General features: G+C 44.2%; 1 protein-coding gene across 7 annotated transcripts in view; it reads left to right on the top strand.

Moving 5' to 3' along the window:
• Positions 1-11,935, top strand: part of PAK3 (p21 (RAC1) activated kinase 3) — an 83,125-nt gene extending 71,190 nt beyond the window's left edge. For all 7 annotated transcript variants that reach the window (XM_053373834.1, XM_053373835.1, XM_053373833.1 and 4 more), the window contains 6 exons: positions 1,700-1,812; positions 2,548-2,665; positions 3,627-3,726; positions 5,712-5,908; positions 6,609-6,746; positions 8,750-11,935. In XM_053373834.1, coding sequence (XP_053229809.1) covers positions 1,700-1,812; positions 2,548-2,665; positions 3,627-3,726; positions 5,712-5,908; positions 6,609-6,746; positions 8,750-8,839 — 756 coding nt within the window. In that variant the 3' untranslated portion in view covers positions 8,840-11,935. The remainder of the gene's footprint in view (positions 1-1,699; positions 1,813-2,547; positions 2,666-3,626; positions 3,727-5,711; positions 5,909-6,608; positions 6,747-8,749) is intronic.
• Positions 11,936-13,319: the final 1,384 nt, after the last annotated feature.

The following is a 13,319-nucleotide window of genomic DNA, read 5'->3' as shown; positions in this document are numbered from 1 at the left end:
ATTTGTATTTAGGTAACACGGAGGTTAGTTGACCTCAAGAGTTAAAGCTAAGGGAGGGGGAATCAAACTGAAGGTCAAAGGCCTAACCTTAAGCTATGCAATTATGAGTCGCTTGTGTCACACTCGGTACCATTCTGCATGTCGACCGAAGTGTGACCCATACAAAGCACTGAATGGGGAGGCCTCTGAACTTCTTTGAGTTTGACTAATGTTGAGTTGTCAGCTTAATGTTTGCACCTTTTTTTCACAATTATGGTGAAGCCCAGTAGAAAGATCGGGGTTTTCAAGCTTGGAAAGAAAGAGAGGTTAAGGGGCAATCAAGATTCATTAACACTCATGCAAGTTTGGCTGTTGATATCAGCAAGATATACATTGCATTGACAATTATCAGTGCTGGAACACTAGATAAAGTTGAGCAGGATACCTCCAGATATATAGTGGACTCTCAATTGCCAGTGATTTAAAAAAGAGATGGAACCCCCAGGAGTGCAGCTGAGACACTGTTTTACCCAGCATTTCATGGATAGCATTAGGTGTGTTTGCTTTTTTAAAATTCCATTTTTGACCCTATTGATTGTGACCACAATCGAATATTCACACCATACAGCAGAAAATTCTTCTCCACCTCCTGTACATTTTATCCATTGGGTAGTATCCAAGGGCTTCTTCCCTCCTGTGGAAAGAGTCTTCCTCCCAGGTCAGGTCTCCTTCCGTCAGAGCAACCCATTTACTGTGCATACTGGTTTCTGAAGCAAAGTGTGTTAGCACTTAACATAGCTGTTTCCTAAGAATGTGAATCTGCTTGTTGTCATCATAGAACTGATGGAACTTAGATATATTCAACAACATTTACTGTGCACTATTTATAATGAATTCTTGGTAGTGGGAAGCTTAAGTTTTAGATCCAGATAAGTTCACAGCTGAGGAGTGTGTGAATCCCTCCTCGTACTCACAGATTATCTCCATGCAAACTGTCCCCATACTTTTCTCCTCAGCTGAGCTTTAATACCAGCTTGGCTAAGAGAAAAAAAACTTGGCACAGAATGTACAGGGAGGTAAGTGGCGGGCGCAGAGTGCGCTTGGCTCCCCTCACTCACATAACCTAAATATAGAGCACCCCCGTCCTCTGGGTTGTATGTGACTTGAGGAAGGCCTAGAATTAAACTAGGTTTGGGAAAGCTTTGCCCATCCAGATGTTGCTGAACTACAACTCCTGTCAGCTCCAGCAAGCTTAGCCAATGGCCGGGGAGGATGGGAGCTGCATTTTGGCAACATCTGGAGGGCCACAGGTTCCCCACAACTTCTTTAAACCAATAAGTCTGAGAGATGGTAATAGTGACCCATGAAATCCCTGATTTGATTCTCACCTTTACCATGAGCTTCCTAAGTAACTTTAGATCCCCCCACCATTTGCAGCAAGGCCAGCTAACCTTACAGGGTTGCTGCAAGAATTGCAACTAAGTTATGCATGTCAAGCACTTTGGAGACCAGGAAGTGCTATGCAAATGCTAAGTATTATAGTTATTACCTAATTTGCCCTCTTAATTAACTTGGTGCTGTTCTCAGCGGTTACCTATCTAGTTGCCTGCAGTCTATTGCACTTATTTTGTGCATGGTTTTTTTAAAAAAATTGTTTGTTTTCTGAAGGGGAGGGTTCACTTAAAAACAGAAATTAAGTTTCATGAAAATGTCATTTCAGGTGGCTATAAAGCAAATGAATCTCCAGCAGCAACCCAAAAAGGAATTAATAATCAATGAGATCCTGGTCATGAGGGAAAATAAGAATTCCAACATAGTTAACTACTTAGATAGGTAAGTACCTTCAAGTGACCATCTGATAATGGTTGCTAGGAAGCTTTGGATAAAAATGTGATCAGTGGTGGAGGCTGCACCACTAGGGCAAGTGGGCCATTGACCCATCAAGCTTGGTCTGTCCTCAGCCAGCCCCACCCTATTGCTTTGCTTACAACCAGTCTAGGAGGTCACATTGGCTCTGCCTATCATTGGCTCTTGGTCTGCCTACTGTTTGTGCTCCCTGTCCTCTTCCCTATCGGTTCCAATGAGCACCAGCCCCCACTGGTTTTGAAGGTTTGCTGTAAGCCACCTTGGGCACAGTTCCTTGTGGAAAGACAGCAAATGAGTAAATCAATCACTGGTGACCAAAGGATACTTGCTAGCTTCTTGGGTGTAACTGTTCATTTGTGGGAGCTGTTAGGCCACAAGTGCCTCATTAGAAGCAGGTGCCAGCCTGAGCCTCTGCTGAACAGCTGCAAAGTGGAGAGGGAAGGCAGATTTCCAGGTGCTATTCTGCTGCAGTTTGGCCAGTATGCATCCAGAACCCCAGGGGAGAGGTGGGGACCATAAGAAAAATAAGTTAATAGCGTGGGGAGGGTGAAGCATTCCCTCCTGTCTGGTACCCATCAATACCTTCTGTTTCTTTGGTTTATTGGTGTAATGTTGTTTGTGGACCACAGCATTCAGACCACATTGAACTGATATTTTTTTCCATATTCATCTACTAATGACTTCTTGAATTTGATGTCTCAGTTACCTTGTTGGTGATGAACTTTGGGTGGTAATGGAGTACTTGGCTGGTGGCTCTTTGACTGACGTTGTTACAGAAACCTGCATGGATGAAGGGCAGATAGCTGCTGTCTGTAGAGAGGTAAGTAATTTCATTCTGTGACAGCATGGTGGTCTTCAACCAACAGTTATGTTTATACATTGGCCTGCTTTGGATGCACATATCTTGGCTCATGAAGCTGAAATATATACTATCCAGTGCTTTTTGTGTGTGACAACGTGTCACCAGTATGGAATGCCATTGCCTCTGGTTTTTTTGCTGCCCATCACAACCATTTTGTGCTTGGACCTATGGCACTTTTATCAAGATTTGAGTACCGACACTTCATTTATTTGTTTGTTACCAAAACAAAAAGCACTGGGGCTATCCTTATGCCTATGTGCATTGTCCCTCCCCTCTTCCATTCCCAAGGCACTGTGGTTAATTCCAGAAATCTTTAGCCATATCTTTCCATTACATCTGAGCCAGGAAACCATGGTTACAAGGTTTGGAACAAGTGAGAACTTTACATTTCCTTCAAACCACGGTTTAAGGTCCTTGACTTGCTCTGAACCTTCTTAAGCCTACTGTTGTGTGCAACCTTAGCTCTTCTCAGAGTAAGCCTACTAAAACGAGTGGCTATATGTTATTCATGTTCATGGTCCTACTCTTGAGCTGAGCAAATGTTGGACCAACAACCCATTGTTTCCAGGTTTGACTATAGCTTAACTGAAGCCTTCTTACTGCAGCATACCAAGAGGAGAGGGGCAGTGGAGTGTGAATGCACTAATCCCATGCATTTCCCAACCTTTTAAGCTGAGATATTTACATACAAACCAGGCTGTTGCCACCTTTTGCCATGAGTATATCTGCTAGATAATGGTAGCAAGTTGCTCTTTTCGTAGCGTAAACTCTGTCATCTTACCATTCCTATAGAAATGAAAACAAAAAATGATTCGGCAATATACTTCACCTCCTCCATTTCCTAATAAGTCAGACCATAATCCTTGACTTGCACCATGCTCTTTTAAAAGTATCTTAATTATTATTTTCTAAATATCAGTGCCTGCAAGCTCTGGATTTCTTGCATTCAAACCAAGTGATCCATAGAGACATCAAGAGTGACAACATTCTTCTTGGGATGGATGGATCTGTCAAACTCAGTAGGTATTCTCTGTAAGGCTTTTGCCACTGTAGTTATTGTGGTGTGGTATTGTGGTGTGTTATCAGGGTAAAGTGGTGGTATATATCTCTCCCCTCCAATAAAAAAATAGTGCAAAAACAGGTGAGAAATGGTGCCAGTTTTGGTATCAAAGGGAGTTTCAGTTATGCTTAACTCCCCATCTCTACATAATTATCCATGTGTAGCCACTTAGGTAGGTGATCATGTACTCAGTGACATGCACATTCCATCCTATGTATTTTTCAAAAATTAAAAAAGCAGCTAGAATTGCATGTACGTTTTAAGCACCTAGGATATGCAGTTTAGAATGCTTAATGTTGCATCTTCTCTTAAAATGTGCACTTTCGCATACAGTTCCCAATAAAGTACACCACATCACAAAAATTTGGAGAGCATGTGAACCCATTGATAGCTACATTTTTGATACACAAGGCTGGGAACTGGCAAATTAGGTTGCTTTGCTTTAAATGCAGGTCTGATGGTTTTCTCCTCCATCCCTAACTGTCAGCACAGATATTTGACTGGTGCTTCTCTCATTGTGTTAGGGAAACTTCTCTAAAACATTCTAAGAGTCAGGGAGTTCTTCCTACCCCACTTATGTTGAGAAATTTGTGTACGTGTGTGTGTATGTGTATGGTGCTCCCAGTAACACTTTCTGCTTCTCAGTTTTTTTCTTCCTTTTCATAATTTTCAAATAATCTGTATTCTATGCTGCTGCTCTCTGAATCCTTATGAATTTGGATTTTGGTTTTTCTTTTTTGTTTTTGGCTCCCCAAAAATGGCTGCAGGCCTAAACGTTTTAAGATTGCGGCGGAAAAGCACTTAAGACTTATCTCAGTACATAACAGGGCAGAATCCTATTCAGAGTAGACCCACTGAAATCAATGTGCATGACTAAGTTAGGTTCATTCATTTCAATGAATCTACTTCAAGTAGGACTAAAACCCTATGTGTCTTGGATATGCTTAAGAATATAAGAAGATGGATCAGACTGTGGGGAAAAGGATGCTGGAGAAGAGGCTCCAAAGTGATATTTCCCATGTTGTGATGGTGACACTTTGCTAATTTGTACCCAGGTTATAATGCAATCTCCTGTAGTCACCCGAGATTGTAGTATCAGCAGTGGTACACAGCTATTACTTACCCATTTACTTTCCTAGTTTTATGTGGAGATGCATGCTGCACGATGAAGCTGAGATTAAGCATTTTTAAGGTCCCATCCATTTGAGTGGGGGAAATGCTTATTCCATTGATATCAGTTTGAGTTCCATGTGTGAAAATGGGGGCACAGCTCAGTGGCAAAGCACATACAAAAGGTCTCAGGTTCACTCCTCAGCATCTCCAGGAAGGACTGGAGCAACTCCAGATCTCCTTCAACCACTACTGCGGGCCAATTTGAAAGGTGGTTGGGGCTGCCCAGTGGTCAATCACAGTGCTTTCAAACGGTGTAAGGTAAGCAAAGGAAGAAGGATTTGCAGCAACCGCTGATCATAGAATCATAGAATTGTTGGGAGGGACTCTGGGGATCATTGAGTCCAACTCCCTGCAATGCAGCGATATGCAGCTGTCTCGTACGGCGATCGAACCTGCAACTTTGGCATTGTCAACACCATGCTCTAACCAACTGAGCTATCTAGGGGGACATTGTCCAAGGAGGAAGCCTGCCAAGCCTCATTTGACTTATGAGCTGGAGATTCTCATCTGCTGGTTTCGCTTGTTGAAATGCACCTTGCTATCCTTGCTTAATTTTTGCTGCGTTTCTCATTTATCCTTCTTTTTCCAGTATGGATGTTGTCTTTGTCTGACAATTATCATATCGTTTTCCTCTCTGTTCTCCAGTCAGTCAGTGTTCTTCAGCCTCTCTTCCTCTTTATGCCAACTTCCCCACTTGCTCTTTCGTCTGCTTCTTCTGCTGGTTTCATACTGTTTCTGTAAGCCATCGTCTTTGCTTTTCCTTTGCTGCAGCTGACTTCGGCTTCTGTGCTCAGATCACTCCCGAGCAGAGTAAACGGAGCACAATGGTGGGAACCCCCTACTGGATGGCTCCTGAAGTGGTGACAAGAAAGGCATATGGGCCCAAAGTGGACATCTGGTCTTTAGGGATCATGGCCATAGAAATGGTGGAAGGAGAACCTCCATATCTCAATGAAAATCCTCTCAGGGTAAGATCAAAAGTCCAGTATGCTTTTTGTTTTTTAAAAAACCATCCTAAATTGTAGACTGCATTGGGACCCACATTAGCATCACAGGATGATTGCACACTGGAGGTATCCAAGGTCCCAGGTGGATGGCAACAAAGACAGGGAGCTATCTCAGTTGTATCACCTCAATTGTGGATTGTTCTCAGGGAGGTTGGCAGCCTAATTCCATTCCATTTCTGGTTTTGGAAAGTTATTCTTTGGTTCCTTCAATTCCATTTTGCATGGTGGTTTTTTTATTGTTGTTGAAATAATGCACAAAAAGTCTGCACTTGAACTACAAAATTTCAATGCACTTTTTACGTAAAATACACATTTCCCTATGCATTCGTCCACAAATACACATTTTAAGTCCGTTTTATGTAAAATGCTAATTTGTGTGTGTGTGTGTGTGTGCGTGTGCATTTTTTGTGTACTGAGACTGCATTGCAAAATCTGGAGAACTGTGTAATCATGCTTACGCAGTAGCGCTCAGATCCACATTCAAGAATGGAAAGTTTTCTATTGCCCATATCTTTTTATTCATTGCATTTTCTTTTTGCAAAAGAAAAATGTTTCAAGTTTATTGGAAGATGGGATAAAAATCCTCAAATAAATACCTAAAGGAAGGAACAAGAAAAGCAGCCTCAAATAAATCAATGCAACTTACCGTTTTACCCTTTAGGCCTTGTATTTGATAGCTACAAATGGGACTCCAGAACTCCAGAATCCTGAGAGACTCTCTGCTGTTTTCCGAGACTTTCTGAACCGCTGCCTGGAGATGGATGTTGACAGGCGAGGGTCTGCGAAAGAGCTCTTGCAGGTAATGTGTTATGGGATGGAGAGAGCATTAAAGGGCACATTCTGTTTTCTTTTCTGTCCCCTACAGAAATGTCAAAATAGTTGGATTGTATGTGGGTTCCCACATCAGCTCTGTATTCACTATGAAGGTGTTGTGCTGACTTGGAGGTACAGGGCCTTCCTGCATGATTTCTGCTCCTCCCACATGCCACACCCACGTTTCATGCATTATGAGAGCAGTGTGGAGATACTACCAAAATTATGGGATTTGTTCCCGCAAGATGTAGTGTGACAGTCACCAACTTGGATGGCTTTAAAGAAGGATTCAGTAAATTCAAGGGACATCAGGCTATCCATGGCTACCAACCACAATGGCTATGTTTTACCTCCACTGTCAGAGCCAGTATGCCTCAGTCTGAATACCAGTTGCCGGGAACCACAAGTGGAGAGAGTGCTGCTGCACTCATGCTTTGCATTGACATCTGCCTGGTCACCATGAGAGCAGGATGTTAAACTAAATGGGCCTTTGGCCTGATCCAGCTCTTATGTTCTTAAGCAGTTGCCATGCCCTTGGGGAGGGGAGTGTAAGGTTTTAGGTTCTAGATGACACTGAGTGCTGGTTCACACATATCGTTTGGTTATTCTACACTCGTTTACTGGATCCTAGTTTGCAGGAGCCCCTTGCTCTCCATATCCTGTTGCTCCCCTATATTTGACAGGGTGAAAGAGCATAAAATAAAGTTTTATCAGTGGCAATCACCCACGCTATCTGGGCATAAACATCTGGGTGTTATGTGTATTCACACTATTCAGAAATTACACTCATGCATGAACATCTAGTGGCTTTGGAAGTGGTTGTGGTTGGCATCTGTCTGTCTTGAGAGACAGTGGAGTGTGCCTCCAGGGGTGAATTCAAACCAGATTGTAACCTCTCCAGGGTGCAAGCCTGGACAGTGTATATGGAGTTCCTGGGTTGCCCAGATAACAAGAGCCCTTCTCGGTGTATTAGCTGGGCAGAGTGGCAAAATACTGTCATCTCTCCATTACAGATGTGGAAGTATATTAGCTTCAATATCTTAAACATGGTAGCTGGTTCTGTTGCATGCACTGGGTTATATGAAAGCTCTGCTTACGGTGTTAGATTTCTAGTGCCTCACTCACACATGCATTGAAGTGCCAGTTATCACATGTGTAGATGATGCCTGGTAGGATGGAATTTTTCCAGACAAGTGCAGACCACTGAAGTCCACAAGTGGTTGCAGGATAAAGCGCAACAGGAAGTATCACTTACATGAAAAACGAACACAGTGGCATCAGGATTCTAGCCAAAACTGACCCACTCAGAAACAAAAGGGAAGGGCTGTATCTCAATGATTAGAGCATCTGCATTGCATGCAGAAGGTCCCTGATTCAATCCCGGACATCTCCTGGTGGAGACTGCCTGCCTGAAACCCTGGAGAGCTGCTGCCAGGCAGCATAAACAATACTGAGCTTGATGGACCAATGCTGTGACCCAAGAACACAGGAAGTTGGTTTATACTAAGTGCCAGTATGCTGGGTGTGGATAATGTTTTAATTTTTTTTTAATATGTGTGTGTGTGTATATAATGAAATGGTTTTATATATGCTTTTATTGCCTATGCTTTTTACTGCTAAATCGCTTTGAGATATTTCATAGGAAGCAATACATAAACAGAAACAAATAATTAAGTTTGCAGACAAAAAACAAAGAAAAACTTTTAGAAAAAACCCAAAGGGGACCATCCCCAACCACAGCAACCATTCCAAACAGCCCAGTGGGGACTGAGCATGCTCAGTAACGATGGAATGTGGTGACTGTTGGAAAAGAAAAGAAAATAGCATGGCAGAGGAGCAGAATGTCCTGCTTTCAGGGAGTTGCTGACTAGAACCCTGAACAGGAGCACTCCTCCTAGGAGAGAGGATGCAGTGCAACATTTTGCTTGTCTAGTCAGCCATCTGTCTGTCTGCCTGTCAGATAAATAACAGTTTTCTTCTTCCTTTCAGCACCCGTTTTTAAAACTGGCCAAGCCGCTCTCCAGCCTGACTCCCTTGATCATCGCAGCCAAGGAGGCCATAAAGAACAGTAGTCGCTAGAGCGCTGAGCCGCGTGTGCCCAATTCCTCTACGGCAGGACTGGACAAATACTAAGTAGAGCCTCAGACTCTTCTGCCGGAGGATGGGCAGGCAGAAACCGACACTCTCACAGTCCATTGGGGGAGGGAGGGAGGCAGCAGCCTTCTGCCCCTTCCCCTGGAAAAGAAACCTATCACGTACCTTTTCCCCACTCTACAATTCCCCAATTTATTTCTGAATGGGAGCCTGATTGAGAGGGACAGGACTGGAAGCCTCTGTGCTCTTTTGGCCGTTTCCAGAGCACCGATGGCACAGCCCAACCAGCACTCAACCAGGCAGAAGTGATAGGCCCAAACATCCTGCCCTCCCCGTTTTTTATTTTTGTTTTTTGTTTTTGTGGGGCAAGGGGGGCTGAATTTGTGGCCTCTTTCACCCTGGTTGTTGGGAGAGACCCAAACTGTTTGCAAACCACTGGTCTGTTTGCTTGTCATGAGATGAGGAGGATCATGAAGGAGCTTGCTTTATTTAACCAAAAGAAAAAGAAAGAATCATAGAACCATATAAATATAAGGGGCCCTGAGGGTCAAGAAAGAAAGAAAGAAAAATTAATACTAAATCAAGAAGCAGGTCAGTCTCAGCATCCTCTCTGAGAGTTTATGCTTCGAAATACAGAATACAGATAGCGATTGCATTCCTGGACAGCCTGGCGAGGGTGTCATGAATATTGGTGCTTTTGTGTTGGTGAGTTTTCCCTTCCCAAAGCAAAACAGACAAATAGAAGCATATAAACCACATTTATGTAACACTGCTGTTGTGAGTATGTGGCAGTGGGACCATTCCTGCCTGGTGTCCATTCGCTTCTCCATAATGCTGAGCAGCTCCTCTCCGAAGGACTGAAACAGAAGGCCACCTTTCTGCTTCTTATTCCATAGCTGCTCCATAGATTGGTGGAACTGGACTCGCTGTCCCCAGTTTAAGATAACACCCCAGTGCTAACCACACACACAAACTTGGGAGAAATTCCCTTTGATTTCAGGACAGCAACAAGGCAGGCCATCACCTCCATCCATGATGGTGCTGCCTTGAAGGACAGAATCTCATACAATGTTAGTGTAATTGAATCTAGGAGGAAGATGGGGAATCTGTGGGCCTCCAGATGTTGTCGGACTACAACTCCCACCATCCATGACCAGCAGTCATGTTCATCACAATGGACATGAGGCTGCTGAGAGCAAGTGTGGTGTAGTGGATAAGAGCGGTAGACTCGTAATCTGGTGAACCAGGTTCAATTCCCTGCTCCTCCACATGCAGCTGCTGGGTGAACTTGGGCTAGTCACACTTCTTTTAAGTCTCTCAGCCCCACGCACCTCATAGAGTGTTTGTTGTGAGGGAGGAAGGGAAAGGAGAATGTTAGCCGCTTTGAGACTCCTTCAGGTAGTGATAAAGTGGGATATCAAATCCAAACTCTTTTTCCTCTTCTCTTCTTTTGATGGGAGTGGGAGCTCAACTCAACTCAACTCAACTGCAGGTTCCCTGTCTCTAGTCTAAGGGAAATCCATTCTCATTATGATGCTGTTAATGGAATTTGTCATTTCCCCTAGAAAACTGAAAGCCACCAGACTGCATATCTAGCAATCCCATTGAATAGGCTTTGTAAAGGGGCTAATAATAATGAAGAATTCCACAAGACTGTTGTGTCTACTGTAAGGTTCGGCCTTCTTGAACATTACCGCCCATGCAGAATGGGAAATGTGACTGAAAATAAGTAGTTAAGAGAACAGGAACTGCAGCAGTGTACAGCTTGGTGGGAAGATTTCTTTCTTTTCTCTTCCCACAAGCCTGTTGTGATCTGTGACCTGAATTGCAGAAGATTGAATCTTGAACATCTAGACTCCCTGCAGTCTAGCTTTGACTGTGAATATTTGTTAAAGCAGCATATTAGCTTTTGTTTAAACAATTAGTTTTTCTGTTTCCTCCAACCTGAGTTGGGCAGATCTAGTTATCTTTTCTCAAAAAGAAAGAAAGAAAAAAAGGTTGGTTTGGAATCCTTATTTCTAGAGTTGCCAGATATTTTACTGCCTTTCCTCCCCACCCCTGCATTTCTGAGAGCAGCTCAATCTGCTGAAATTAGCAATGGATAATCATACTTGTCTCTGTGCTCTGAGAAGCCTCGCCTCCTGATTCCTGTGCATCAAGCTGCTCTTAAAAGTACAGGAATTGCCCAGGCTGTGGATAGTCTTACTTGTTGCCAGAAGTGACTTGCTGGGGGGGGGGGGTGAAGCTGCTTTTCTAGCCTACTGGCAAGTGGGTCACTGTTGTTTTCCAGGAGAGGGAAGAGTGAGGCGGTGGAGAAGTCAGCATGGTGCAAACACATTGGTGGAGCCAATGCTGACCTCCCCACCATCTCTCCCTCCTAGTGAGCAACAGCAACAGTGACCCACCTGCTGGGAAGTTAGCAAGAGTGGCTGTGCAGCGAGCTACTTCCACTTGTTCCTTATTTTAAGAACAGTGCTGTGGGCAGTGCTACGCCTGCTGTTGCTGGGAGTGTGTACAGACGGGAGATTGCTTGCAGTCCAGGGAGGAAGACAAAAGGAGGAGGAAGAGGGCAATAGGTTTAAATTGTTGATGTTTATGCTTTTCAGAGGCAGGGACAGTCATCATCTCTTGGAAGTGCCCCATTTGACATGCTGTATCCATCTTTGGGTGCATTTCATCCCATCTCAGCCATTCTCCATTCTAGTTCAGTGCCGCTCTCTGTGTTGTAAATGTTCTTAATGTTGCCCATTGGTGGCAGCAACAGTGGCTGCCGCCTTCTGTCTTTGTTTCTTGGGGACTGTGCTGAAGAAGTGCTGCATTTTTTATGATAACTCTCTTTCTGCTGATGCTAAGATGTTGCTCTATTGGGGATCGGGGTCCCTCTGGAAAACAATGTGGCAACTTTCTAGATTTTTATTTTATTTTAAATCTGCCTAGATATCTAGATATATTTTTTATTTTACTTGACTGTAGAAAGATGCATTGCTGCTTAAGGACACTCTGTAATTTGGGAAATGGGCCAAAGTGTCAATCACCCACTATTTTACTAATCTATCCAATAAAAACTGTTTTGCCAGCAAATTAGCACTGAGGTCTGATAACCTCATGAGCTCCGGTCTTTGTCAGGCTCCATCCCTCATCTTCAAGATTCCTCCCTGGTGGTGACATTACTCTCTAGATCAGGCTCTGCCAAACTGGTATCCTCCAGAACGTTAAAGGTTCGATATTCTCTGGCCTCCAGCACTAGGGCTGTTGCGATAGCTTAAGGGCAAGAATAATGGTTGCACAATATGAAACGAGCACAACATTTGTGCTAGCAGAAGCGTCTTGTGCAAAAGGTGGGATCAGGGCTACAGGAATATGTTGTGCAATCAGCCACGAGAACCATACTGGCTTCCTGCACCATCTCTATCACATCAGCCATTCCACTAGGGCAACCAGTGCACCACTAAGGGACTTTAACACAGCACTACATTGAATTCCCACCTGTGACTTCATCTCCTACCCACCCTAGCCTGTATAGTTCTGTTGGCTGGGGGATAGTGTGGATTGTAGTAGGAAGTATCAGGTTGATGAAGATTGGTTTAGATTATTCCCTGGTTCCTACCCACAACCTTCCAGAACCTTCCTTTGCCCCTGACCTGCCAGGTTCTCCAACTGGGCCCGTTGCCAGAGCCTCCAACAAAAGGGCAGCGTTACTTTTGAAATACCAAATCCATTGTTGATCCAGGAAGGGAAAGTTCAGTTCCCACAATCTGTAACCTATAGAGGACATTCTGGTCACACCACTGTGAGGGTCTAGAAGATACCATGCATTGTGGATGAAAAGGTGTGTGTGTGTGTGTGTGTGTGTGTGTGTGTGTGCGCGCGCATGCATCCACAAGCAAACTCTCCATGCTCATATTTGTGTACCAGCATCTAATATGAAATATTTTGATACCACTGGATTTAGAGCAGGAGTGGGGGGAGGGACTGGATCCTTATCTCCCCCACACCCCGTGGGCCAAGTCTGACAGGTGGGTGGGGTCAACCGCTGCCAATCATCTGACATCACAACAACACCAGGCTGCTTGTTTTTCCATAGTGCTGTGCTGATCAGTTGTTTGACAATGCCTGTAAATCCCCTTTGAGCCCTGCCACCTCTTAAGCTAGCCCATACCTGACAAATAAGATATCTGGTGTAGGGCAGGTGAGCATCACCTGGACAAAACAGGGAGACTTTCTTGGCCTAATTTGGCCTGCAGGCCTTAGTAGCAGGTGCCTGCCTTTCTCTTCTTTGCAGCTGGCCACATGCTACAGCACCTGCAGACAAAGTGGGCCGGCTGCATCATGCAGCAGATGCTGGAAGTGCACAGTGCAGAACTGTGTGCTTACCATGCAATCTTTTCTGTGTCCATTAAGTGAGCCTGCTACCCTCAAGCACACTATCCCATTGCCCGTCCTGAATAAAAATTCACCTCCCAGC

Source organism: Podarcis raffonei, chromosome Z (genome assembly GCF_027172205.1).
Source record: "Podarcis raffonei isolate rPodRaf1 chromosome Z, rPodRaf1.pri, whole genome shotgun sequence".
Lineage (NCBI taxonomy): Eukaryota > Metazoa > Chordata > Lepidosauria > Squamata > Lacertidae > Podarcis > Podarcis raffonei.
The sequence above is the reverse complement of the archived record's forward strand: the minus strand, read 5'-3'. Positions and strand labels throughout refer to the sequence as shown.